At 48.4% G+C, this 27573-nt stretch overlaps 3 protein-coding genes across 12 annotated transcripts; 2 read left to right on the top strand and 1 right to left on the bottom strand.

The window, feature by feature from the left end:
• The first annotated feature begins 951 nt into the window (after positions 1 to 951).
• LOC143215010 (uncharacterized) lies at positions 952 to 1641 on the top strand. Its single transcript, XM_076436681.1, has 2 exons — positions 952 to 1112; positions 1190 to 1641. Exons 1-2 carry the CDS (start codon positions 1044 to 1046, stop codon positions 1436 to 1438), a joined length of 318 nt encoding a protein of 105 aa, XP_076292796.1. The 5' UTR covers positions 952 to 1043; the 3' UTR covers positions 1439 to 1641.
• Positions 1338 to 26344, bottom strand: LOC143214959 (uncharacterized). Of its 10 annotated transcripts, none has more exons than XR_013010245.1 (19): positions 26187 to 26344; positions 25684 to 25988; positions 24095 to 25111; positions 23288 to 23383; positions 23006 to 23185; positions 22728 to 22937; positions 22411 to 22670; positions 22130 to 22319; positions 21800 to 21992; positions 20392 to 20486; positions 20243 to 20266; positions 19733 to 19777; positions 19538 to 19604; positions 19231 to 19398; positions 18447 to 18591; positions 18258 to 18365; positions 18036 to 18188; positions 13873 to 17368; positions 1338 to 13634 (listed from the first exon to the last, which is right to left on the bottom strand). XR_013010245.1 is itself a non-coding variant. In XM_076436594.1 (19 exons), the coding sequence occupies exons 3-18, from the start codon at positions 24863 to 24865 to the stop codon at positions 17894 to 17896; spliced, it is 2733 nt and encodes a 910-aa protein (XP_076292709.1). In that variant the 5' UTR covers positions 24866 to 25111; positions 25684 to 25988; positions 26187 to 26343; the 3' UTR covers positions 1338 to 17368; positions 17889 to 17893. The 10 variants fall into 10 exon arrangements, 7 of the variants coding, with proteins under 7 accessions (XP_076292709.1, XP_076292707.1, XP_076292708.1 ...); XR_013010247.1 differs by having other exon boundaries at positions 1338 to 14044; positions 14160 to 17368; XR_013010248.1 differs by having other exon boundaries at positions 1338 to 14044; positions 14437 to 17368.
• Positions 5518 to 10035, top strand: LOC143214987 (uncharacterized). The gene has a single exon (XM_076436638.1). It carries the CDS (start codon positions 6671 to 6673, stop codon positions 7379 to 7381), a length of 711 nt encoding a protein of 236 aa, XP_076292753.1. The 5' UTR covers positions 5518 to 6670; the 3' UTR covers positions 7382 to 10035.
• Positions 26345 to 27573: the final 1229 nt, after the last annotated feature.

The raw sequence follows: 27573 nt of genomic DNA, 5'->3' as shown, positions 1-27573 counted from the left end.
TTCGAAGAAAATGATTTTATGAGCATCCAATTAATTATTCTAATGTTTAATCCATTTGCGGCACGTTTTGTACTCCGATCGAGCTCAAACTCCGCACAGATTTTATTTGAACAATTCTGGGGGTTGCCGTGAAAGAAAATGTTGTCAAAAATGTTTGACAAGCGTAAATAAGAGCCAGCCTAGAGAGATTCAGCAATTAGGAGAGCCCCTATGCGTGATCCAAACGAGGATCGAAACGATCAAGAGTGAAAAATGAAACAGGTTCCGTAATTTCGCGGCCGCACAGGGGGGAGCATCGTTGCTCGCGCAACTCGGCCCTTGTAAGGTCGCGAGGAAAAGCCGTGGAAAAATCGGCGAGCTCTCGAGGACAAGGTTTTTCTGTGTAAGGAGCGCGCGCGGTGCATCGATAAAGGACAAAGGCTGAAGGATAAGGGAGGTTGAACGTTCGGCGAGATCCGGCACGAGATCCTCGACGAGTTTTCGATCGGCGAGTTGGCGTTTTTTCGAAATCGCAAGGACACCGGTGCGCCGGATGGATCGCGAAAAGGGGAAAACCAGTTTGCGATATTTCGCGGGAAAAAACTCGTCCGAAAGAGCGTTGCCGGTAGCCGCCGCGACGGCGAGAGAGAGAAATGAGAAATAGAAAACGGCGAAAAAACCGAATGGAAACCGAGCGCATTGTTGGACCACGCCTGGCGGACAGCTAACCCGGGGGAGGCGTTCTCGAGACCTTGAAGAAATCCGCGGTTTCTTGGGCGCAAAACCTTTCTCGGCGAGCCGGGCGAGGGGAGGGACGAGTCGATTGGTCGAGCCGGACTCTGGAAAAAATTGCCGGAGCAACGAGAAGGGGGCGAGTGTATCTCTCTGTTCGTAGGTAGGTTGCACGGAGGACTGGCTGTTGCCCTTCGCGGAACGATGAAAACGGGTAAAAAGAACGATCCCGAGGGAGAGAAGCCGTCGCGACGGGGAGGGGGTTGCGGAAAGATGAGAATCTTCGTCGCGGTGTTCGCCTATATAAACTGCGAATCCTCGCGATTTCGAGTATGATCGTTTCAACTCGCCTGTTGTGCATTCAAGTATCACTCCTTCACGTAGCCACCATGTTCAAGACGGTGAGTAGCATTCAATAAGAATAACGGCTAGACTAACAACATAGAACTAAGGAGTTAATGTGATTTTCTCGGCACAGTTGTTGTTCGCTGGATTGTTGGCGGTGGCCATCGCCGCTCCTTCACCGGTTCCGGCTCCAGCCCCGGCTCCTGCCCCGGCTCCAGCACCGGCTCCTAGCTCAGCCGCTCTGATCGGTGGCCCTCTGATCGCTCCGCTGGCCCCGTCTCTCATCCCGAACATCGCCCCGCCATTGTTCTACGCTAACTATCCGCCGCTGAACTACGGCTACGTGCCCTCGTCTCTCATCTACAAGAACGTGATCTACTAAGGTGGCCCCGTGACCGCGGCCCATCGGAATCATATCGAATCGAACCGTACCGAACCACATTACCGAACAGCCCCAACCGATCGATCGACCCCTCTGTTCATTCCCCGAACATGAATCATCCTTTCATCTCCACCTACTTGTCAGACTGCTCCATGGAATTCTCTGTTCCGATAATTCGGTGTGAATAAAACCGCTTAAAAGCAGCCGTTCTTTGTCGTTCTGCGTCGCAACCCTTCCATTCGATTTCGGGCATGACCGCGGACCGTCCGAGAACCGATCGCTCAATTGCCCGCTTGTTAATGAGCGGCTGTCGCCGCGGGGGAGACTCGTTACGCGATTCGCCGTCGCTTTATAAATCCGATTGCGCAACAGCGGACGTGGGCGTGATCACACTTCAAATGATCGTTGTACATCCACCCTCGCATACCGGTGCATACGTGCACAAGTAAGAACTGTATCTGGCGCCTGGTGGCCCTCGAGTTGCAACTCTCCTCGCAAGAAGTCTCCTGGCTGGAATTGATTGGGCCATTCCGCAGGCACTTTCGGTTCCAGCCGAATTATTGGCTAAATTGTGTAACGTCACGGCCTAACCATTGGCTGCAAGCGAGGACCCCGTTTGTCCCTGTGCCGCCTTATTCCGCTGAAAACGAAGAGTCGAGTTTAGATAGGTTTGCGTAAGAGTCCGCTGGTAAGGCAACAAGCACTCTGGCACAGGTCCGAGAGTATAGCTTCGTGTAAACCATGAAAGAAGGGATTCTTGATCCAGCAGATTAGAGTAGGCGTGGTTCCACGAAGAGTGGGCGTGGCCACGTGGCTCTTGACTCGAGCGAAGCCGGGACGACGCCTCGTGGGACACCGTCGGCGTTCCTGTTCGATGCACAAGACCTGAACCTTCTCAAAGCAGAGGACTATTTACCTCGATCTCTCCGCGCAAAGTTTCCCGAGTGGAAGCGATTTCGTTATCATTCGAAGCGTGGATCTCGACTCGTGGATGCCTCGCGCACCACTCCTGGATAATCGGATGATCCGGTAAATCCGTCGTCCGAACGAACCGAACGAATTCTAATACCATGTCATTCTCCACGCGGATGATTGAACGAAAAGGCTAATCACGATCCAGGAACGACATTAAATACCGTCGAAAGGTTAGGGACTCGCAGCTTAGCGGATCGCGTCTCTGCGCTCCCCCACGGGCGCTTTTGTTTCGACGAGTTTAATTATGCAACGAACAGGAACAATACCGAACGGTTACGTAAAGGTACATGCAATGTCCTCGCAGCTGTGTGCGCGACGGATGGGGAACGGTGCGGAGCAGATGCGTTTTTTTGCAGCATTATAGTCAGGTCCAGTCAGTTTTGTGATCATCGAGAGGTGGACATCGTCGTTGGGGAACGAAAAGGGGCGGTGACGGTGGATGAGACCGACAGCCTCAATTTTTCGCGGTTCATTGCGAATCGATCCCTCCGAGCTGACCAGCTGATTTTCCACGATAACGGGATGAATGACGCGTGTCCAATGCATTCATTAATTTATGCCCATACCCTCGCAAACAGATTCCTCTATTCGGATAGGGTTCGTGCTCTTTGCAGCCTACCAACGCTCGTCATCGTATTTTTAACTATTCTGACGCGACGCGCCGTCGTCGTCGGTCCGGTGACGACACTCCTTCCACTCGCCGCAAGGATTCTGTCAGCTGCTCGATCCGTCATAGACTTCTATTCGCATCGCAATTAACGCGTAACTACCGCACCTGTCATAAAATACCACGAAATCAAACTAACTTATACAATCCTCGAGCACGGACTTTCTATTTCGGACACGGTTGATGACGGCCTTAACGGTGCAGGTTGATAATACTTGAGGGGTTATTAATACAATATAAAGAGCAATCTCTGCAAAACATATAATGCTGCTTCCGTCTCCGCACGTATTTCATAGGATCTGATGGGTGTATGATTCGATTGACGCCTTCGACTGTGAATCATTCGATTTTGGAAGCGTGTATCTGTACGCTCGATTCTTTGCATAGGGCGACGATCGTACATACTCAACGTGTAAATTGCAGTTAATGTTAAATTAATAAATGCACGGTTGCAACGAAAATTGAACGAGATTCGAATAGATTGCCGGAGGACCGGGATTTGAGATCTTGTGAAGGGATTAATGTCTCTCGATGATTCTATAAAATTATTGATAATACTCATGGGTTATTATTATTAATACAATATAAAGAGCAACGTGATCACACACACTTTAAATCAGAATCACTTTTTTATGAATGGACCAAACGACTTGAATTTCTCTGTAGGACTAGAAGAATTAGTTTAGTAGATGACGTCTAAAAAAAAAAAAATAGTAAAAATTGATTTTTACGACTTTTTAGCTGAGCCAATAATGAAAATTTGAAAGATGTGTTTGGTCAACTTGTATGAATTGTATACTCTCCGAAAATTTTATTGAAATTTATTAATTGGTTCACGAGTTATAAACGATCAAAAGTGGTAAAAATTGCAATTTTTCAAGATTTTTAGCCTTTACCACTTTTGATCGATCATAACTCGTAAACCAATTAACCAATTTCAATTAAATTTTCGAAGCGTATATAATTTATACTAGTTGACCAAACACATCTATTAAATTTCCGTTATTGGCCCAGTTAAAAAAGTCATAAAAATCAATTTTTAGTATTGTTTTTCAAGATTCCGACCAAATGCATTTTTTCACCTTTTTTTGAGGTAACTATTACTAAACTAATTCTTCTAGCCTTACTTATTCTGATTTAAATGAGCGTGATCAGTAGACCTTTGTGCAAAATAAAAAATGTTTGCATTGATTGCAGGACACAGGAGCCAAATAAAAATTGTATTCTTCTTTCAATTATCCTATTAAGCTGAAACTAATACGTTGATGTCCCTAAATATTTTTAACGTGTCCACTGCTTTAAATTGTACGTGTCCATTTTCGTCATAAATGCATAAAATCCGCAGTCTAGTGATCAGTTTTGCTCCTAACTGTATATTGTTGCCTCTGCCTCCGTACGCATCATTGAGATTTCACTAGAGGTCCACTAAAAGAATGTCTCAGAAAAACATACTCATAATTTTTACATTTCTAAAAGAACAAATCAGGAGGATTTTGACTCATCCGGTAATTATAGTGTTAATATCAAATAAATAAATGCACGATTGCAACGAAAATCGCACACGGCCGAGATTCGAATAAATCACCGTAGGATCGGGATTGAAGATCTCGTGAAGAGGACGGGAAAGGCAGAGAAGGGATTAATGTTTCTCTCTCCCGATGATTCTATAAAATTATTGATCGTCGGGATGCAGCAGCGCACGATGCGATCAGCTCCGGCCGGTGCATCCACCCCTTGGCATCGACCGCCGCGTCGGGTTCACCGACCTACGCTACGGTTCTCTCCTTACGAACGACGTTGCAATACTCCACAGCCCCGCCGCACCCGCTCCACCCCGTGCATCCCCAGTATATCCGGCCGCTTCCCTATCGTTGGCCCAGTCCGTCGCCACACTTTTAACCGTACCTCCGTTAAATCGGGGCATCGTTAAATTTAACGAACCCGTGTCCGTGGAGCGCGGATATCGATCCGCCTATATTTGGGGACGAACTCTCTCCGCAACAATTGGACGTTTCCTCTTGATTTGCTCGTTCCTCGCTTATTATAGACACGTCGTAGACGAACGCCTCTGTTCGACTCTGTCCAGGATGTCAGTCTTTTAAACTAATTATAGCGACGTCGTTATCGCGTACGTTCCACGAACAACGGAAAAAGATCGAGGAGGAGAGAGAAACAGCAAAATGAAATTCAATTATGGACTCGGTATTTTTAGTTCTCTTGCTAATTGCAGAGGAAAGTAGGAAGACGCGCTGGATCAAAGGACATTCCAGGAAATTGTTAAGTATCGATGAATTATTTCCAACTCGCTGAAACGATTAAGAAATGAAATAAATGTCTCTGTAGCTACTTACGTAGTTACAAAAATAACAGGACTCTATTTACTTAAATTCTATGCGAATTTTTATAACAATATGTGCTGAATAAAGAAATTAATCGAATCAATTTCTATGTCAGCAACATCATAATTTCAATAATTGTAAAATTAAAAATATAAAACCGGTCGTATAAGCGTGTCTAAACTGTAATCTATGAACACGAGAGAAAATTTTGAGGGGATGAGGATCGAAGTATGCGACGCAACAATGGGGAAATGTCAAACCGGAAAGGTTTCCCTGAAGCGGAAATAAAATACAATACACATATAAATGCATAAAGCGGAGGCAGCATATAGTTTAATGATGGTTTCCCGGAAAATATCAATTGCTTTCGAAGGATCAGTTCCGTTCGAAAACAGGTAAACATGCTCGCTGTTCTAAAGAAATTATATCGGCAACGTGGCACCGGTTGCAACCGATCCGGGAAAGGTATAGCCTGCTGGATATTCGATTTGGATCGCGGAGGGTTGGTGAATGGAATCGAATTTCCTGAATCGGCGGGTTGCGAGGAGCGTACCGGTGGTGTACGGTTTGTCCTCGGATCGGTTAGTTGCAGTCGGTACCGTGAGGGTGGAACGCGCGTCGATGGCGGTGCAGCGTCCTCGCGGAGGATTCGTAACCCTCACGTGGTGAAGAGGACATGCGCGCACCCTCCGACGGGACGCGAGGGTATAAAAGAGAGGAGCGGGCACCACCGAGTCTCAGTCCACCCTCGCAAACGCGCTCCACCACAGCGAACCCGAACCCCGACCCGAACCAGAGAAGCATTGTTTGACAACGCGCGCTCCTTGAACAGAGCGGCGACTCCGACCTTCGAACGGGCTTCCAATCTAGCGAGAAGCTAAGGAAGTTTACGAAGAGCCTAACCCGATACCACGAGGGCAAGTCTTCGTAACAAGGGGCAGAGGGACAGTTGAAGGTGAGCGAGAGAGAGAGAGAGAGAGAGAGAGAGAGAAGTTTGCGTACAACACGAGGGTGAGCGGAGAAATTCTGTCGCGGCAAGTAGCTATTGCGACGAGATCTTGTGAACGTTATGCGACGAGTGCCGACAAGCCAGTTGGATTAACGGTCGGTGACGAGTGCGAGTGTTTGGTCAGATCAGCGTGCGTGGTGCGACCGATTGCGGTGAAAACTAAAGCCACGTCGTTCGAGACGTCGAGAACGCGAGGCCGATCGCCTTTCAATTTCGATTGGATCGCCGGTGGGCCGACAACGATGGAGGACGCGACCAAACTGACCGATCCGGAGGAGGATCGTCGCCGACGGGGTAGTCCGAGTGAGAAGAGTAAAGACAAACGTGGGAGCAGTTCGTCGAGCGCGGTCGAGTCCTCGAGGCGTCGTCGAGACTTCGGCGACGACGAGTGTAGCACGGATAGCGGGTGTAGCAGCGGCGGAAGCATCGGCAGCGCGGAGAGACTATCTCGCCGCGGTTCCAGCGAACGGCTCTGCCGAGCTACCAGATCGCCGAAGACCCATTGCTATCTGGACCGGTTGCGGGGGAGACCGACGCGCTCGCAGGAGCGGTTGTCGAGCGTGCAGAGAAGCACGGAGCGGGTGCGAGCGAAATCATCACGTTCCTGGAGCCCCGGCGACGTCCGAGGCATGGCCAGGACCAGCGACACGCTCAGCTACTCGCCCAGCCCGTCGGACGTGCAAAGCAGCAGCAGCGATAGCGACTCGTTCAAGAAGTCGTTCACCGCGGACACACTTCGCAGAGCGTTCCAAACGCTGAAGATCACCTCGAAGTGGGAGGGCAAGGAGAACAAGCACGCGAAGAAGAGTCCCAAGAGAATCCTGCGCAGCCCCGTCACCTACACCTACGTTAGAGGACTGTCCGGCTTGCCGACCCAGAGGGTCCCCAGGAGCGTGGCCCAGCAGCTCTCCATGCCCTGCTCCTGCCAGGAACACGTCGGCCACTATCGATAGAGCATCGTTGGACTCTTCGCTTCCTCTCGAAGCCTTCCCTCCTGCACGGGTTTCGTGTCCACGCCGGTGCGCGTCGTGGGACCATCGGATCTCGCGATCGAGATCTCCTCTCGCACCGCCTAAACCACGTTTCCAGCGAGACGGAGCACCATCTCGGAGACCAACGACCAATCCAATGGCATCCAACCGCACCGGGAACACGGAGCATAGCGAACCGGGAGGATTCTTTTCTTCCCGGACAGCGCGAGGCGGGAAGTTTTCGAAAATCGGCGGCGCGGAGACGATAGCGTCGTAGATTACTCGCTACTATTCGTAATACACCGAGGATAGAATCACGTAGAGAGAAACATAGTCGTTCCACCACGTATACATACTTATGTACCTTCTGTAGGGATGGGTTAGTACAACCACAAGTACTTACACACGGAGATGGTACACGCGCGAACCATCTCGAGCGTACATCGGCGAGAATATCGGCCTATGGAAGAGACGACAAGCCGATACCTCGACGAATCGATCGTCAGATTTTAAATGTCGCGACGCGTACACACACATATATCGTTATTCCGATAGAATCAGAACACGATCCGGTCCGTTCTGACCAGTACCCGAACCGCGGCGGACGTTGAAATTGCGCTGGAGGAGCAGCTGCGACACGCTCTCTTCTCTACCGAAAGCCTATCTTCTTTTAAGTCATATCTTCGTGAGAAACGAATTTACCAAGGAATCTTTACTCGTATCATAGGTCTCTTTTAATATCTAGATACTTTCCAAAGGCGCTAAATCCCTCCGACAAAGTCGCTTGATAGTCGTTGTTTGTCGACAACCTTAAAGCGGCGCAATTTCCACGGTCACCGCTTCTCCACGGACTCTTCATTTTCTGTCGTAGTCGATTACGGGCCGATTCATTTGCTACGATCAACGCTACCGATTGTCTGCGACTTCGCGATTGGTCAAAATGTACCCTGTTCGGTGTACCTACCGTCGTACCGTCTAATGTAAAGTCTAAATCAAACCGCGCACCGTCATCCCTACGAGCGCATCGGAGATTGTCTATTTTAAATCGCGGCGAATCCACCCCGGACAAAAGGGTGAACCGAGGACGAGGCGGCAGCTGCCGCGCGGCCGTCCGCGACCAATCGACGATCTTTTTCCCCACTTGCGCAACAAAACTCTCTTATTCTCGGATCGCGAAACGAGGCCAATTTCTCTCTCGCGCGCTTCTCGCGCGGATCGTTATTCTTCGCGGGACGGAATCGGAATCAATTCTCGCCGCTTACGAACACGTAAGCCGCGCGGACGTAACATACATACATATTTATAAGTCAATTATGTGGACACGTTGGGATCGCGCGGTACAAGACGCGACGCGTCGTTCTGTCAAACAGGGTGGAAACGATTGAGAGTCCATTGTCGAGTGCGACTTTCGATCGTGTGTACTCGGCTACACGTACCGCGGGGACTGCGACAATTTGCCGGTGGTACGATCCGGAACAACCGTGAAACTGACGAAAAAAAAATTACGGAGCAAGTTGGAAACAGTAAAAATCAAACTTTTGTCGCGCGAGGCTTCGTGCCCGGGTGATTAATCAAAATCGGCCTCCGCGTCCGATCGTTGCCTACCAATTCTACTTATATCCCGCGCCTAAAGGTCCCGCTCGCGCGAGCTGACCGCGGAGACTTCGTGAAACGTTCATGGAAAGTTCAACGATATCTCCGCGCGTGGATCCGCGGTTTGTCTCGCGAGCGATCAATCAAACGAAGCTTCCCGATTGTACCACGATCGTCGCAGCCTCCCGCGGAGTATAATATCTCGTTCGTTAAGGGTACTTTTAAAAACATATCACGATTCGAAGATCGTAGCGCGTTTCGCGCGACGTAGCGTTCATGTTCTCAGTCGTCGTCGTCATCGTCGGAAGGCGACAAGTCGGACGGCTGCAGCGAGCGAATGCGGGCGAAACGCGGCGAGAGCATCCTTTGTCTTGTCTCGTCATCGGACCTATCGTGGGGGAATTCTCTTCGATCGGAGAAAACGAGCGTGAAAGGGCTCGGGGCGAGCGTCGCCGTTTATCCTACGAGTTGCGCGACGTTGTTCGATCGTGTTTTAGCGTCGTTTAATCCCCCCGGCAGTGCACATGCCTGGGATTGCAATGATTTTGCTCGACGGTTCCATCAGTAAACCGCGACGCCCGCCAAGCCCTTCGACCCTTCGACCATCGATCGGCAATTATCGTTTTGTTGCTATTCGGCGATTCGCGGGACAACGATTCGCTGTAATTTGAAACGGGCCTATGCCTCGCCGGGGCGATTTTGAGCTCTCGAGGACGTTAGGCTCGACCGAAGAATCGGTGGCCGAAGGGTGTACACGCGTATACGCGGAACACACGTTAATATGCGATCTTCCAGTGCCTTGTAAATATTTGCCACGTGATTGCACGGTACACACGTCGCGAAGCAATCGGCATGATGAACGTTACGCGCGACGTTCTACTCTTCGAGAAAAAGGCGAGGAAAACGGAGCACAGACTCCGTCGTCGTCGGGGCGAATGCGAGAATGGCAGAATATCTCAGGACTGAATGTTTTGTATTTAAGTATTACCTATGTCGATACTCGTAGTTTACTTATCAAATAAAGAATTTTTCATTCTAACGTCTCCCGAGCGTCGTTTACAGCACCCCAGTGTCTTTGCCGGAAGTTATTACGCGGCCGCGGTGTCTACCTTTCGATCGACGCCGGAATGAGCGTCCCTTGTCTCGACGTTTGTTAGGCTGCGGACTACTTCATGAATGAATGTTGCGGAATACAGAGTTGCGGGAGGATAGCCGTTTAAGGATAGGACTGTTTTAGAAACGATGTTATTTTATCAATTTGTATCTAACTCCAGAAAATGTTCACTCGGCGCGAAGATCCACGGTCCCACCACTAGACCGTGGATTTCCATGCATTTATAAACGTCTGTATTAACCAAAAACCACTAGTACTTTCGCTTTATTTGAATACCATTCTCCTTCTTTCTAGAATCTATGCGAGCTTAGAGAAATCCGCAGTCTACCGATCGACGTCGTTCGAATCTGCTGCTAGCCTACGGCAATCATCTCTTTCGAGTATTTTCGCGTGACAAAAGCGCAAACTTTGACTTTTCGAAAAATCAAGAACAAAGGCCAATCGAGTGGAAATGGACGGGGGTTAATTAGGAATAGGCGAAAGGCCGGTGCGATGGCATTTTTACGCAGACAACGGGAACAACACCTCTGCGTTCCGGTGTTCTTTGAAGTAGGTGGAAGTGGAGGGGGAACGCGCTGCGGCCGGCAAAAGTCCAAGGTGACGGACCGTGGCGATCCGCGGGAAACGGCTTCCGGAAAACGGTCCGCAGGAACACGCGAAAACGAGGAAGGACGCCGCTGGTCCGTTTATAGCCACGGCCATGACAGCGTCAACGAGTGACCCACTTGCAGGGGTTTGCACGCGACACCCCGTGACGTCACTACAGCCAAGCGACGCCATTCACGACCCTTCTTTGACCTAGATCGGACGACGCTCGGCCCATCCCCATGAAATACCATAGTTCATTCAAAGATCCCGTCTGCCAAACGTCGGCGCGACTCTTCCGCACGCGCCCGATCTATAGTTGGATCCATGGCCTCGTCGATCCTCCTCTTTCTACCGCCACCCCCTAACCAATCCCGCGAATCGCCGTCCCCCAATTGCAGGTACCGTCTCCTTGGGGAGCCGCGACGTCACACGGTGCGGACAAATCGCCAAAATTCGGCATTTCTCTACATTTTGATACTAATGTATACATGTACATAGGTAATTATTCACACGAAATTAAATTAAAAAATACAATTAATACATTTAACAACATTTCTTATAAAAAGTAACAAACTTTATCTTCTATTCTAATACGCATTTTTTGCGAAAGCAATGCATTTCATATCGCGATATACGCGAATATTGAATTTTTCTAGTAAGACAAAACTCAAAATCAAAAATTAAAAAAAAATTAACTAAATTTATGCATAAAAATTATTGTTATACAATTAATAATCAATTTCTTCCTAATATGCAGTTTTGACAAAAGATCGTACATCGCGTGATAGAAACGAGTATTGCAGGCACTGTGCGTCGCACCGGCCGTTTCTGCAATACATATAAAACAGATGGAGTTAACACTAAACCTACCACGGACAAATGACCGATTTTATGTTCTCCAATTATCGAAATTATAAAAATCCATTTATGGAAAATAATGGAATAAATTTCCTTGTCCAAGCTTCTATTATATCGCAAAATTATAGACGATCTTAATCAATTTAGCAATTCATTTACCAGATACTTTTAATGCTTGGTAGGCAGAGATGTGCAGAATTACAGTTGAATTACTCCTGGAATTATAATTACAAAGTAATTGAATTACATTAATAAATTTTTATATGTTTTCGGCGCAACGGTTCGATCGTTTATTACGTTCGTATCGTTTATTTATTATTATAATTGCATTACATTGTAATTCAGTCACATTGTAATTTATAATTAAGATCTTCATTCAATTAAATTACAATGTAATTAGTAATTGCAATTGGAGTACAATTATAAAATACTTTGTAATTAAATTACAATGTAATTCGTAATTGCAATTCGAGTACAACTATAAAATAGCGTTACGTATTATGAAGGAGGACGAGGAATAGACACAACGCCGCATAGACAACAAACAAGTATACGAAAGAAAAACATAAAAGTATATCGCGCTTCTTCAAAGTTCTGAGCTATAATTTGGAGAGCTGTATTTTAATTATATTGTATTTCAATTACACATCTGATTAAAATACTTAGTACTTGAACTAATTGAAAGGTTTGAATTATGTAATTCAGTTACGACGTAGTTGAATTACTATATAATTGAAATAAAATGTAATTCAATTGTGTATTTGAATTAGCACAACTCTGTTGGTAGGTTTAGTGTTAACTCAAAAAAACTGAAGAGAACGATATAATCTTTAAATTCGTTTTCACAAATAGATAAAATCAGCAATTAATAATCCATAATTAATAGGGGCAGAATTTAGTCCAGCGTCTGGCGATTCCAGCGCACTGAGCGTCGGAGAAACGTCATCGGATCGTTTCTATATTTCCCACCGGCTACGCTTATCGCCCTTTTCCCTAGAGGCTACCTTGCGCGCAGATTCAACGCTGCAATAACCAACCGATCTTCTCCGAATCACTCGTCTCGAGTTTCTCTACTGACCGGAAACCTATTAATAGATCCTCGATGATCGTGCCGTATCGAAACGATCTTCTTTCTAAAAATAAACTTAGAAGAAATTCTAAACTGATGTCACAGGGGATCGCTTGGATGCGAAACGCTCGGTAACAAGTTCTCAGCTGTGAATTATATCGAAAGCTGTCGAGCAATTGTTGGTCATAATTAGTCTGCGAATCGTTCTGCGTTGATCATGGGAAGCAGAAGTGAAACAAGAACTGATTTTATCTAATGTTTAATTGATATCAATTGTTTCATAAATGCGTAAAGATACGCAGTCTAATCATAATAAACGTTCTGGTTGTTTCTACGAGAATTCAATCGGTTCAACTGCTCGGTACTTCCATCGTCAAGTGCCCATTAATCGATACAGACATTAGTGAGGTCTAAAGGATGCACAATAGAAAAATGTTTCCGGTAAACATTATCCGATATGATAAGAACTATCACTGCCAGTTAAAAAATGTCGAGGACCCTTTCCCTCCGAAAATTAGCCTCCCTGAAATAATTACTTTTGCAACGAAAAATGGATTTCATTCTAAAGTCAGAACGTATTAGAACAACCTCTAAGTCGCAGAGCTTTGGCGGAAGATATGGGATCGGGTCGCCACGACATTCCTGGAAAAATGTTAAAAGATAAGTCAGCCGATCGCGAAGAATCGGCAAGAGATAGCGAGCATACAGCAACGTCGGCGTCGGCCGATGATCGCTCCCCTCGAACGCGTTTCTTTTTCTCTCCTCGTTTGCCCTAGTTTTCCTTTCAAACAGGTGACGTCATCGACGTCATTGAGGAGACCGCCGACAACGCGCCCTAATTCCGAGCTCGCGATTGAATAAACTCGGTTCCAGCTGGTCTCCCTATCCTTCGATCACTCGGCGTCATTGCGCGCACGTACGCACGCATACGAGCCTCTCCGGGACCCCGACGCTTCCTTCCTCCTTCGATCCCGATTCATGCAGGATCCTGCGCCGGGCTCTCCCCTCCCCTCCTGCGCAATGCAATTTTATACAGGATTCCGTGTGATCGCTCGGATTCCATAAGTTCCATAAGATCCGCTAGGAACTTTCGACGTTTCGTTTCATTGTTTCTTGTACAAACACCGAAATAGGGGATGAATTTCTGTCTACTAATATTCATTGACAGTCGCGTTTCCTCGTGTTTTAAGAGTCCGTACATGCCGCGGAAAATCTGTATACTTCAACGATCATGAGAGGGATTTCGCTTACATGAATACAGCTCGCACAAGCTGCCCAGCAAGAATCGCTCCGGTTCCGCGAGCAATAGTAACGCAGTCCCTCGTATGTTTTCTCCTTGGTTTGTCAGCGATTCAGCAGCGTACCTCTTCTATTTTGATAAAGTTGTTTGCGAGAGGAAGCGTCCTTCGCGGGAACTCCTTTCCTGTAAATAATAAAATTATGCCTGTTGACAAGTGCAATGAACTCCTCGAATAATTCGTTTCACTTTGAATATCTTAATTATCGAAAGTGGCTAACACTTTTATGGTTTCTGTTACTTTTTAATTAGTTGTGAAAGATGAGAAATGAAATTGCGGCTAGGGATCACTCCGGGCGACCGTGGATCGCGTCACCGGTAGGTCTGTTCGGATAAGAGGAAACGGGGACGCGTTTCGGATGGGGATTCCGGCCCCGAAAACGAGGAGACCGGGGAAAACGGGGAAACCGGGGGAAGCCGGGTAAACTGGGCAACGAATCAATCGGGACGAGGATAATGGAAAATTCGTCGCAGCAGCCCATTCAAGCCCTTGGCGTAGCCGCGTTGCGAGAACGTACGGGCCGGGTCGTTGCGCTTTCCCGATGACGTGCTCGTTGCGTCACGTCGTCATGGATACCCCGTTGTTCCGTCGTCGACGAGCAGCCCGTTCTTCGACGAACCCGCTGGAAATTGGGGCTTCGACCGCGAATTAGGTCGCCGCGTTGCTCCACTTTGGGGCAGAGCGCGAACGTAAGAGCGAGAACGAGAACGAGAGCGGGCCGAATCCGAGCCCCAACCTCCAACCTCCAACCTATGAGAGGAGGAACTGCTTTCCTTCCTTTCTTCCTTCCCCCCCGCGATGCGCCAACCTACATCTCCGCTGCTCGACGAATCGCGGTTTCGGGATTTTTCGCTACTCGAGACCCGCGTCCCTCTGTCCAACCTCGATATCTCGCCGCCAACATTGCCTATCTTACAGATTTTCAACCCTTTGCGGTCCCAGCTACTTTACACGCTTCGTCCCACCCCCTCGTCACACTTATTTCAGCATTCTCGACTGTACTTTCGAATCATTCGGGATCCGAATAAAATGACGCTCCTGGTCGAATTTAAACCAGCGCACAGCGGGGTGTTTGGCCGAAGTGCCGGGAAAGGTCGATTTACGTACGACGTGGCTAACTCGATAATTAAACATTTCTTCCGACCTGGAATAATTCCATTCTATATCATTTTTTTAATTTTATGGATATGAAATTGATGTAACAGCTCCTCCAATACTAAAATGTTTAGTAATTGATTAGAGATACCAGCATATTTAATAATCTAAACAATATTTTGAATAATGGTACAGCAATTTTTAGTGATGACTCTGAGTAATGATTTCGAAGAAAAACTGATCGAGGCTGCAGATGCATTGATGCAGCGATTTAACGCCACACGTCTCCCTACCTTTTATTTTGTTAATAGATTTACGAATATAGACACGTCGTACATAATAAAGAGTTTTATTTATTTGTAAACATTATGGTATGAGAATTAATTTTCTATTGAAAAAGTTTGGGGAAGTGAAATTTGTAGAATACGTTTTATAGATTCACGTCGATTAACAGCCCCACACGAACGATTCGAAGGGTTGGTCAAAGAGAAGAACGGAATGCGACCACAGTGCGAACTACGTCATCGAGACATCTTAGCTCAAATTAAATAATGAAAATCGTCTCGTTGAAAAGACTCGAGATAAATAACATATTTTCTATATTTCTACAGTAAACCAACAAAAAGAATCTACGTCATAACATCCGCAATCACGTCAATAAATACTTTCGCAAAAAAAGAAAAAACTATTCTAATGGGTGCTGCTTCGTATTTTTCGTGAGAATCTACAGCTGTCGCATTCTACGTCGTAAAACAATTTTAATGTTTTATTCGTCTCTTTTATGCAAACAGCATCACCGTCCCTGCTCTGTCCCGTTGCCAATAGCAACTGCTTGTTAGACATACAAAGCATTAATTAAACGTATTGATCATTAATCGTATTCGTTCATTAAACTCATCGAACCAATATGTAATGTTTAACGTTACTGTTACAAATCAGACATTTCACATGCAACGCTAGTAGATAAGAATCAAATAAATAAATGCTGCACTTATCGATGTACTGATCGTAAATTGGAGTCACAGGGACGCAGGACAGGAATCAGTGTGGAGTCTGAGACGAGAATGAAGATCCACCAACGTAGAATCATAATGTAATATATTATTCTTCTTATTATAACACAATATTGCTATCGTTATCATAAACCGTAACAAGTTTTCCTTTCTCTGTCTCTATTCCTCCATCGTTGCCGCGGTGCCGCGACACTCGATCCACGATCCTCGATCCGATCGCCGAGGCAATAGCATACAGATCGTAATAACGTTATTTTCAGCCGAAATATTAGAAGCTTTCGCGCGTAGAGGCACTGTGTATCGTCGACACGTTTTGATTATCGCGGAACTCCGGTTCTTCGCGAATCTTGTTTCCCCGATCGCTTGACGACCCTTCCCGTTTCCCGCGTCCGCTTCTCGAGCACGAACGAGAACCAGGTGAGAAACGAGATCGACGAAAACGGCTGGATGGGAGAGAGTGTACACGCGAGACACGACGTTTTTGTAAGCGTGAAGCTTGAAATATCGTTAGAAAAGTCGAGCCTTAACGTAGAATGGAAAAGGATACGTGTTCGTCGAAGCGTAAAAAACTGCATAAAAATCCGAGTGAGAAAGAACGCGACAATCTAGAATCACGGGCGGACGATCGATCCTCGATAGACCGGCGGATGTTTATGCTTTTCAATCATAATTTTCATCTCGTTTCGACCACAAGTGATCTCTCTAGAATTCAATCTCCTTTCGAGTATTCGCGTAAAGATCCGCGCGGTGTGATCGTCGACCGTCCGCCGTTACTACGTTTTCGATTGCCTTGGTCCGAGGACCACGGCGAAAGAGGTATGTAAAAATATGATTATCTCGTTCGTCGATAGAGTTAAGGTGCCGCCGTATCGATCCTATCCGCGTGATTCTCTTCCATTCTGTTCGCTCCGTTTCGTTTCGGTTCGTTTTGTTTCTGCGTGTTTCGTTTCAATAAATTCTTCGTCGTTCGTTCGTGCCGGTTTCGGAAGCGCAGCAAACGAGACACGCTGCGCTGCCTCTCTCGTCTGCGATCTTTATCTGTTTGATTTGCGCGCGGCTGGCTCGATCCCCATTGCTCCGGCAAGCAACAGCATATCATTCTATTAACGATATAGTCATGGTATTCAAAAGCGCGGCGCGAGTTTGCTCATTGCAAAATTACGAACGGTCATCAACGAAGCGATTCGAACAACAATTTCAGGGCAAAATGACAACGCTGGTTACACGGGCGATAACTCCAGCGAAGCGGCCGACGTCTGTCGAGCACCTGCTCGGCTCGGTCCTGGTCAGCAGAGCTGGCTGGATGGTATCCGTTCGAGTCGTGGAACTTTTATACACGTTCTAGAAAATAGACAACTGCTTCATGAGACTGCCACTCTAAGGCGATCACGCGGGACGATACCCAACAAGCCTGTGCGCGCGAGTAGACCACGAATTTTATAGAAAAATTCGCAGTGTACGCGCGAGCGAGCATCTCGTCTAGGTATTAGTAGCCACAACAGGAACGACTCTACTTGCGAAAATCAAGCAGCCCAGGGATACAAACAGGACTCCGGTTTCTAACAAGGAAATAAAACCAAAGAACATCTGCATACATCGCGAAAGTAGTACAGTCAGTTAAATAGGTTCCTGATCTTTCGACACAAACTATGGTCAATACGACAGATATACAGGGTGGTTACGTTTAGGTGGACCACCCTGCATGCTGAATATCTCTGTAACTAGCTGTACGTAGTGACTCAAGCAACCGAACGATTAGTCGGACAGGCAAGAAAAGAAACAGCTCTCGTCAACGCAGGGGAGTCAATCATAGAAAACGAGAAATCATGCTCAGCTATCTGGGAACTTCTCGTCGACTTACCCATCCTATTCACTGAGCACTGGCAGTAGGGACCTTACGCGAGAATCGAATCAACAGAAAATAGTATTAGCTGATCGAAAGAAAGAGATCTGATCCGTGGAGATTAATTCGATCATTCGCGAGGAACAGGGAAACGAATTCACTTACAATTCGATATTCTGTATGGTGGATGTGGGGCAGGTAGTGTCCACCTTGACGTGACAATGCTTGTGACACTTCATTTGACAGTCCCTGCACTCATAGCCCTGTTTGCCCAGCCGTCTCGCCAGCGTTCGTTTGCAGACTTCGCATACCGTTCCACTGAAACGCGAAGATTGTTATTCGAAATCTGTTTCTCCGTTTGGTTATCGTACCTACTTCTCTGCTTACCCTGGCATGTGTTTCGCTATGAACGTGTGATCGTTGAATATGTGAAGCTTGGTGCCCTTTTTCCTCCACTTGCTCTTCTGTGCAAGCGACAGAGGTACCAGATAGTGCCTGAAACGGACCAACAACAAAGTTTACCGTCTGTTGAATACGAATGGTTTTGGACGAATAATGATTAATTGTGCTCCTTACTTTCTGATACCGTTCTCAAGGGTCTCGAGAACAAGCGTGGAGGCTTCATTGACGTACGTCCTCGTCGACGCGCCGCTTATACCGGAAGCCTCGCTCAGACTGGACCGCCTCGAGTGCTCTTCCCTTCCTGGTATCGATAAACGAGCTATAAAAACCCAAACCAAACTATCGTTTGCACTCTGTTGCGTTAGTCGTACTATGGAAAGTAATAGCGGAGGAAACCAGCACTAGCAATAGAGTTAACACTTTACGCTACAATCAGGAAAGTAATTCAAGATTGTTTAACAACTCCAAAGACGAACAATCGATTTGGCCTGTGAACATCTCGTATAGCAAAAAGTCTATACGTCTAGTAGCTAAAGTGTTAACTTTCGCTCTGGTAATTAGCACCGCTTAGGGCTGCTTAGCAATGCAGGGAGACCCCTCAAGCTTTCGCCTACGTCTACAGCTTGGAAATAAAATGGCAGCTACACCGACGCGAGAAGACCTATTAGCAGGAGTGCGCCCGAAATTCCATTGACAGCGGGATTGGGATCGACACCCGCTACACCGATAGCATTCTCGCTAACGATACGGATGATAATACTCACCGAGCGTCGCGCACACCGTGCCACAGGCAGTTCGTACGCATAACAGACAAGTTCAACTTAAGCTAGTGATGGACCTAGTTCTACGCTACTCGAATTAAGCGATGATTTTGTATTTGGATTCAATTTGAACAGTGTACACCTGTCTGTGCTAAGATACTCTACAGAAACAGCGAAAGGGTTAAGCAGAATCGTACCGGATCCAGGATCGCGTGCTCTGTCCGCGGATATGGATCTAGAATGAGGATCCTCGTGATTTAGATCGCCCTCCGGCCCCACGGACCTGCTCCTCGTTTTCGATCTCGTCAGTCGCTTCTTTATGGTGCCGAAGAAGTCTCGCCGTTTTCTTCGGGTCCTTCCCCGTTCTGCAAGAAAGTGAACATCGTAAAGACTCGGCTGGATGAACGTTTACAACTAGGACTTGCAATCCCGCAGGATCCCACGTCATTTTTTTTTTCATTGAAAATGGCGCAGGTTTGCAAAAATGGTCGATGGGTAAAATACCTTCGGAATTGGAGGAATTCGGCGTGCTTTCTGGTCCCGACGTTCCGCTGGTGTCTTTCGTTCCATGCTAAAACGGACACAGTTCGCGTTATCGTCCATACTCTTGTATTCACGTGTAATTGATACTTTGCAACGTAGGAGTTAATCGACATCGAACATTGAGCATGTAGACATTCGAGCACCGAGTATAATTACCTCTGGAGATATCTCCTGCCAGCTGCCGTGTTCCGTGAGGGCGACCTGCCGAATTAGTTAACACACGCCACGCAGCTGACGATTATTAGTGCACTCGTGATACAGAGGGTTGCTTTTAAAGCTACGGGGGTACAACTATATCTACGGGGTTCAAATCACGCGTAATCCGCCGAGTTAGAACGTCAATGTATCGCGCGAGTGCGGTCTGTGATTCTAATAAGCATAAATCACTTTTACCCAACGCTTGGGCACCACGAAATACACTGTCGAACACCTGTTTAGTGCCCAGCTAAAAGAGGAATTCTTTCTGTGAAGAATCTGTCTCTAAAAGGTAAACATGCGTCGGACAGTGTGATTGATACGAAGGAAACGTAAAGAAAAATCAGAAAAAAAGACCCGGGAGAAGATAGCGAACAAAGTGTAGAGTTTTCGGCGATTCGAATCGAGGTGATGTGGGCGTGCAGAGAGTTTATCGTCTTGGATGATGCCATGCAGTGTGTAACGGGTTACCTTAACAACTTGCCGCTCCGGTTGCTGCAAAAGAAAATCGAGAAAAAGATACGGTACAGTTAGTCAGGTACGAGTTAGACGAGAAAAAGGAAAAAAGTATTGGCTGCAGTTGCGGATCCATCGAAGCAGAGATTTTATGGGACACGTACCCTCTGCTGGCTGTGGACGATCAGAGTGCCTTTATTCCCGTTGCTCTGGCCGGTCCTGTAGGGCGAATCGACAGTGTTCCCGTTGGTCAGATAATCTACGAGAAAGCATAGAACACGTTTCAAGTTCGATCGGTGTCCTCGTTGGTTCGCGGTCCAAGCGCGAAGAAATACACTCGTGTGATCGGTCGCGCGATCGTGTACGGGAGACGCTTGAACATTGTCCATTGTTTCTCTACGAAGCATCGGCCATTTCGTTTACCAGATAATTTTTCGCGTTTGGCTAAGTCCCGGGCGGTTACGTAAATCGTGATTTACTGTCACCGTCGCTCGTCAAGATCGGTTCTCTGGTAGCCGAAATAACTTTTGAAGGACTGCGTACCGGGAAACATTCCGATCGGGAGGCGAGCGTGAAAATCATTCAAAATCGTGCTGGGCGTTAAACACGAACGTTAAGGGGCCCATAAACGTGTGTTACGATTCGTCGCGTTGTGGCACGCTTCGCTTTGCAGATTTCTGACCGATCGAAGCGTTACACTGTTCTCTCGAGAGTTATTGTCTGTTTCAATGTTTAGCGCTCGTATGGGCCGCTTAAGGAAAGAAAGAATAGGTATGGGGATAGACAAAGAATCTACGCGCTACACGAGAATGTCTACATGCGAGTACGACGCACAGTGTTACGACGAAACTAAAATTATTCTATAATTATTAACCCTCGGATAGCGAAGCTCGGTACCACTCGCAGCAGCTTTACAAATTTAGTTAGAAACGTATTTTCGAAGGTAATTGCTGAATTGAATTTGGCCGAAATTCGAACCTCGACGCCGCCATCCAAGGATGCGGTAGCTATGTACCGCGAATTTTGAAAATAATTTGTCATGGCTCTACGACAGTGATGAGCAACCCGCTGACTGCAGTGGGCCAAAAGTGGAAACTTAAATATGTACTTTGTTGCGTCGCCAGCTCCAATTCAAGTCTGTGTTTACGCTACGGCCGCCTAGTGCCTCTTTAACGAGTTTATTGCTTTAAGACGCAGGTACGGATGGAAAGTGTCAGTGGATTTTCTTGCAAATTATTAGATTTTAAAGCATGTTTACTTTCGCCGGTTGCTCATCGCTGCTCTACGACATGGAGCGCTAACTTTCGGAACACTGAGCGGCGTTTCGACGACTCTGGCCGAAGAAAACGAGGGCAAGTCCGGCGGACCAGGTTCGTTTGACGGGCAGGTGACTGACAGAACGGTACCCTGCGCCGTGAAACGAATAGAACGGTAGTTCGCGAATGGAAAAACAGCGAACAGTTTTACGCGTCGGTGTGTGGGAGGAAGTGTACGGACGCGACACTAATCACTATGATTCCACACTCGTGAATAGGAACGCAATGCCTTTCAGATAATGTAATTGGTAATTACCCCCATCGGACTGAACGGTAGAGTCGTACAAGATAAGTGTGCTGTTACCATTGTTGTAATTTAGATTATTGTCGCTGATGAGATTTGTCGTATTGTAGCTACGAGGAGTCGGTGACACCGGCTTTAGCGTCTCCTTCACCTTGTAAGGTTTGCTCCCAATTTGAGGCACCTCTGCACCCTCGATGAACAGAAACTGGGAAAAGAGAGAAAGAAAAGAGAGAGAGACAGGGGGTGACGGAGCTGGAGAGAAAGCGGGTGAACAGAACAACATCCCGGCGACGCGGTGTTCGACGAGGCTTCTTCGGTTTCGCGTTTACGATTCTTATTTACCTCGACGGTCAAGGTGCCGGTGATGTCCTCTTCCTCGTACGGCCGACACTGGAGAGGTATGATTTGTCTCTGACTAGGATTCGCTAGCAGTTCGTCCACCCCGACGATTCCCAGACCCAAGAACCGCTGGGACTTGTTCGCGCGATCGTACACTTCCAGCAGAACTTCGGTGGTGTTCCGGGTGACGTCGCTGCGGTTCAAAAAGTACCGTCAAACTGTATTCGTTTCGTCTACTCTTTTGCCTTTCGAAAAGATTAGAGAAACAGTTGAAGAGAACTTACAACAAGAACGCCTCGTCCCACAATGGGTTCCGGGTATCCTTTTTCACCGAGGTCTGATTCTTTTGCGGTGGCTCGTCTAGCTCGACCACACAGTACGGTTCCGTGGCACCATGCTCACCGCCAAGCTCCGACGCTCTCACCACTTTCACTAACAATCTCTTCTCTCCTAACACGTACTGACTCTGGCTCGGGGTCGGGGTACGAGTCCGCATCTGCTGCTGACGCATCTGTTGAGCCTGCAACGATCCGCTGGACGCGCTCTGCAAACGGAGTAACGAATTAGAATCGAGTCATCGCACAGGACTAGGAAATCTTACCATACTGTCGTAATGCACCGGCACGGAGAAGCCGGGATGGCTGGATGTTTGTTCCCTCCATAGTCGCGGGCAATTAGGGTACTGGAACAGGTTCAGGTGGACGTTGGTACCTCTCAGAGCACCGACGACGATCTCTGTAACGACCTCCTGCAGGTGGCTTTCGTCGAGGTCCTTCTTGATCGTTCCAACAGGCGCCAGCGAGACTTTCACCTGGCGAATCGAATCCGAACAGTGTCAAGGATCGCTCGATCGATTATCCGCTACTTAAATGAACAAACCTCCGGCCACCCGTCGCATTTCAGGTCAAGAAGAAGCTTCTCGGTGATGCAGATGACGTTCAAACGAGCGCGAAAACGGTTCACGTTGACGCGATAGTGGCTGACCTCCAGCTTGTCCGCCTTGCGGCGGAACGCTTTCATCTGTAGCGCGGGTGTAGCTTCGCAGTCGCACGTGATCGTCTGTAATGAAACAGCAGACGGCCGGTCTTTATCCAGGCTTAACCGGATTCGAGAATAGATCTCTTATCCCTTGTGTCGATCGAAGGATTCTCGCATACGTACCACGTCGTCCTTCGAGTCGCATTCGCAAAATATATTGGAGAGATTGGGTGGATAGGTTTCAGGGAGAACCCGGACAAATTCAACTCCAACCCCATGCTGCAAAACCAGTGGTCGAGATTAAATCCATGAACTTGCTTGCTCGCGAAAATCATTCCAGTGCAACTTAACGATACGTTAAAAGGAATCATCAACGCTTTACCTACTGGCATCTCCTTCCAAGTAAAGATCCTAAATCAAATTAATAGACTGTCGAGACGAGTGATTCATTGTCGAGACAATGGAGTCATCGTTGATAGGTAAAGCGTTAAATGCCTGTGAAATACTCGATCGAGAAAGACCCGATTTGCACGGCAGTGACCCGTTCGCAAACATTTTTTCCCCGTTCATGCAGCGGAATGCCTCGGTTAAATGGGATCACTTGAATACGAGAAGCTTCTTTTGTACGACGATAAACAAGACAATTCAACACGTTTGGACACGAGACGCGTCATATAGATCGCGGACTCGGAGCGCGGCCGAGAAAAAACAGAGGTGGGAAAAACGGTCGGGGACACGTTAAATGTATTCCAGTCGTAAAAGTGCGCCTCGACGGTGTGCGCGCATCTGTCAGGCAAAGTAAAATTGTCCGACGTCGAGTGGTTGCGACGAGGCAAGACGAGACGAGACTCGTCGAGTTTCCGTTGGTGCCGCGGCCACCCACGCACGACCAAAAATTCGCCTCGCCCCTTATCTAGTCCCGCGACTAGCTTGTCGTCTCCGAGACGGTGGCGAGTCGATCGCCGTCTCGACTGGCAGCCGCTGGCTCACCTCATCGACGGAGTTGACGGTAAACTGGTTCAGCGAGCCGACCCAGACCGAGAGTACTTCATCGAGGATCGCAGGGTCGGTGTAGAGCCAGACAATGATCTCGTTGACCCAGCGCACTGCGTCCGGGTCGGCACCGGTCGCGGTCGGCAGGTTCAAGCTCCTGGAGCTCCTGGCGGGGCTGACCAGAACGCCGGATGTCTTCCTGGCGGTGAGACGCTTCCGAACAGGTGGAGTCGGCGGGACATAAGAGCTGGGAGACGCGGAGGGAATGCTGACATTTCCGGTACTCGCAGACGGGTGGCTAATGGCGGGTCCGCTTCCGGAAACGGAACCGGTAACACCGCCACCACCTGCGCCACCCGATGCGGAAGACTTCCCGGCCGACGATCCGCCCGATCCCGAGGATGATGCTGGTTTCTGTTTTCCTAAAGAGAGCAACTTGCTGCTGCCGAAGATACCGCCACCACCGCCACCACCGCCACCACCACCACCGACACCAACGCTATCACCGTGAACGATATGGCCGTCCTTCGCGGCAATTATCGTACCGGAGGCGGCCTCATTTAAAACGAACCGATTGTAAACGTATTTGCCGACGCACAACACCACCAGCCCGAACAACATCCAGCCGAATATTAGCATCGATAACGTATCCATGGTCGTGTCACCAGCCGAGTCGAAACTGCATATCAGATCGTCCACCCGCTCGGCCAAGTCGGCCATATTGCCCCATCGTTCGACCAACCAAGTCCAATTGGATTCCAAAAACATTCTTTTCTATTTTCACCCGCGAGCGAACGCGACGCCCCCCACCAACGACCTATCGCGGGCTATTAATACGCTGCACCTATACCCTGGGCCCCCAGGACTACGGCACTGGCTACGTCTCGATTTTGACTCGTGCAGCGTCGGCCACGGACGGCCACCGCGGAAAACTCTTTCCTCCGCCGCGTCGATCCGCCAACCTCTTCGCTCCCTTCGAACTGCTTTCCCAAGCGATCCTCTTACTTTCTCGATCTACAAACCGAAAAAACAATTGGCTGACTCTTTCCCCCTCTCTCTCTCTCTCCTCGACGTTAACTTATCATTTCTTTAACCTATTTGCATCGTTAGCGAACGTGCACAAGCTGTTTTCTAGCGACTAGCTAATCGTTAGAGCGCACATGTACGCTCAACTTTTCTGCACGTCATTACCAAAGCTAATTTCCTTCTTAACATCCGAAGCAACAATTAGCGTACATTATAGTCATCGTTATCGACAATGGCACTAGGTTTCATTTTTCCTAAAGATACGTTGTCTACACTAAAGCAAAATCGAGTAACTTTCTGTCGCCTCCGATAAAAAAGAAGAACGCAACAAGACATAAGAAATAGTTGCTTCGGTGCGGACATGGCTTTACGATGCAAATGGGTTCATCCCATCGATTGTACGAATGCTGTAATTTCCCGAAGAGTGCGCAAGGGTTAACATTGTTATCTCTACACTGTTTTTTGGCTATTTTTGGATAATACAATCTTGCGGCCTTGAACTGTACTATATGTTTGCACAGTCTAAATAGTATATCAGTAATTCGTCCACTGATTCTTACTCTGTTCGGTATTATCGCACCGATCTGTATCTCTTAAACAAGTGTAATCGTTCACGATTAGCAGGTTGAAAAGCCGTCGATTCCGTAACGCGTCGGCCGCGCCTACGCGCCGATCCCTCGCTTATTCACGGCTGGCTCGACCATCGAGCGCTTCCATCCGAGAAAAATTCCAGTGGCTTGTAAGTCTGATCTAAATCCAATCTTGATTTCTCGATGAGGTCATCGGGTCGATAAGAATCCAGAGCCGTTCCCACGGTGTCCAGCGATGCTCCAACGTCGACGACGATCCTCATCGCCCCTTCGAGCTGAAACCAGAGTCGCACTGTCAGACGATGAACGCGTACACAATTGCATTTCACCTCGTTCGGTTGACAAACAAACGAAGGCGCTGATTACGGATTATTCCGCGTTTCTGTGTGAATAATGTATAATCGAGTAGCATGGAAGATGCATGGCAAAGAGAATTACGAAGAAAACCGACAATATAAACAATGCTGTGTTACCCAGCCGGAGAGCGTCGCCGATCGATGAATCGATGGTACTCGCGGAACGCGATCCGTTCGCGGCTCGCGACGGACAGACAATGAAGCCTCGATAAGCCACGGCGACTTATCACCGGCTCGTGTTCAAGCTCGTTCTACCGCGCGCAAACAGCCGCGCTGACCGCGTGGATCGCGACCGGACCTCGTGCTCGGATCGACGATGCTGTATCTTACCGATGCTCCGTCACTGTGCGCGTCGCGTCATCTTCTATTCGTGGAATCCTCTCCACGACTTTCCCTCTCGTCAGTCTCCTCCGATCCACGATCGCTGATTTATCTCGCTCCCTCTCCGGTGGTCTCTCCGATCGGCTCCGATCCAGTGTCCCCGCTTTCACGGCGTTTCTGAAACACGAACCGTTGAGTTGCCGGATCCACTGACCAACAGGATCGCGAGAATCGAGCAGAATCGTCCGAGGTGGAAGTTATCACAATCGTCTATCCACGCGACCAACCCCCGAAACCGTTCGGTCGGTGACGCAGTCGGCGAGGGTGGCGCGTCGCCGACGCATAATCTCGGCCTCGGATCTGCGACCTCACGAGCACTCGTATTGTATCGTGACGCATCACACCGTGTTGCCGATCGATCGATCCAACTCCGAATCCCAGGCCACCCTGGTCTTCTAACCCTGCTAACTAGCGGGGCTAGTTTTTGCGGTCGAGCTCGACGCGACTCTGCGGTTCTCCGACACTCGGTTGTCGCACACGCTGGACCGTCGCTCCGAGGGGCGCAAGCGCGCTCGGCACACCACGGGTTGCTGCGGATTTACCTTAACAACGTTCGATTCGTCGCTGGTTCCTCCGGAATTCTGCACGAGCCGTCTCGGCTGACCTGGTTTCCCTGGGACCGGCGAGGCGATTCACGGTTGCAACCGGTCGCGTCCTCGTCGACTTCCGGCAGATCCGGCCCGCGAGGACGTCGACTTCCTACGCTGTAGTCCCTGAGGATCGCGTACACCGGCCGGCCGGCCGCCTGGTCGGCGCCAACTTCTTCCCCTTCAACCCCTTTCAATGATTCCTTCGACCTAGAGGCGGACCAGCCGAGACTAGCCGTCGCGCTCCAGATTCTACGACGGTATCGATCCGGACGCGGTCGCGAAAACACCCGCAGGACGCACCCACGGAACCCAGCCGTGGCACCACGTTGCAGCACGCGGCCTTTAACTCTCCCTCTCTCTCTTTCTCTGTCTCCGGTTGTCTTTATGGCAACGTGCGCGCGCGTGTCTCGGCCACGCGGCCTCTGGAAGGTGCGGCCTCTCCCGATCCTGCGAACGGAAACAACAAACACCGCTCTGCCTCGCGATCGACCAAACTAGATTCCCCGCTATCCCACTTCACGCGTCATTCATTT

The sequence above is a fragment of the Lasioglossum baleicum genome, chromosome 13 (assembly GCF_051020765.1).
Source record: "Lasioglossum baleicum chromosome 13, iyLasBale1, whole genome shotgun sequence".
In the NCBI taxonomy this organism is placed as follows: domain Eukaryota; kingdom Metazoa; phylum Arthropoda; class Insecta; order Hymenoptera; family Halictidae; genus Lasioglossum; species Lasioglossum baleicum.
The sequence above is the reverse complement of the archived record's forward strand: the minus strand, read 5'-3'. Positions and strand labels throughout refer to the sequence as shown.

Coding starts and splice junctions, on each gene's coding strand:
- LOC143214959 (XM_076436592.1), bottom strand. CDS start 24,865: ATGTTTTTGGAATCCAATTGGACTTGGTTGGTCGAACGATGGGGCAAT. Junction 19,605..19,732: donor GGCAGGAGATATCTCCAGAG/GTAATTATACTC, acceptor TGTCCGTTTTAG/CATGGAACGAAAGACACCAG. Junction 18,366..18,446: donor CTTGAGAACGGTATCAGAAA/GTAAGGAGCACA, acceptor GGTCCGTTTCAG/GCACTATCTGGTACCTCTGT.
- LOC143215010 (XM_076436681.1), top strand. CDS start 1,044: ATGATCGTTTCAACTCGCCTGTTGTGCATTCAAGTATCACTCCTTCAC. Junction 1,113..1,189: donor TAGCCACCATGTTCAAGACG/GTGAGTAGCATT, acceptor TTCTCGGCACAG/TTGTTGTTCGCTGGATTGTT.
- LOC143214987 (XM_076436638.1), top strand. CDS start 6,671: ATGGAGGACGCGACCAAACTGACCGATCCGGAGGAGGATCGTCGCCGA.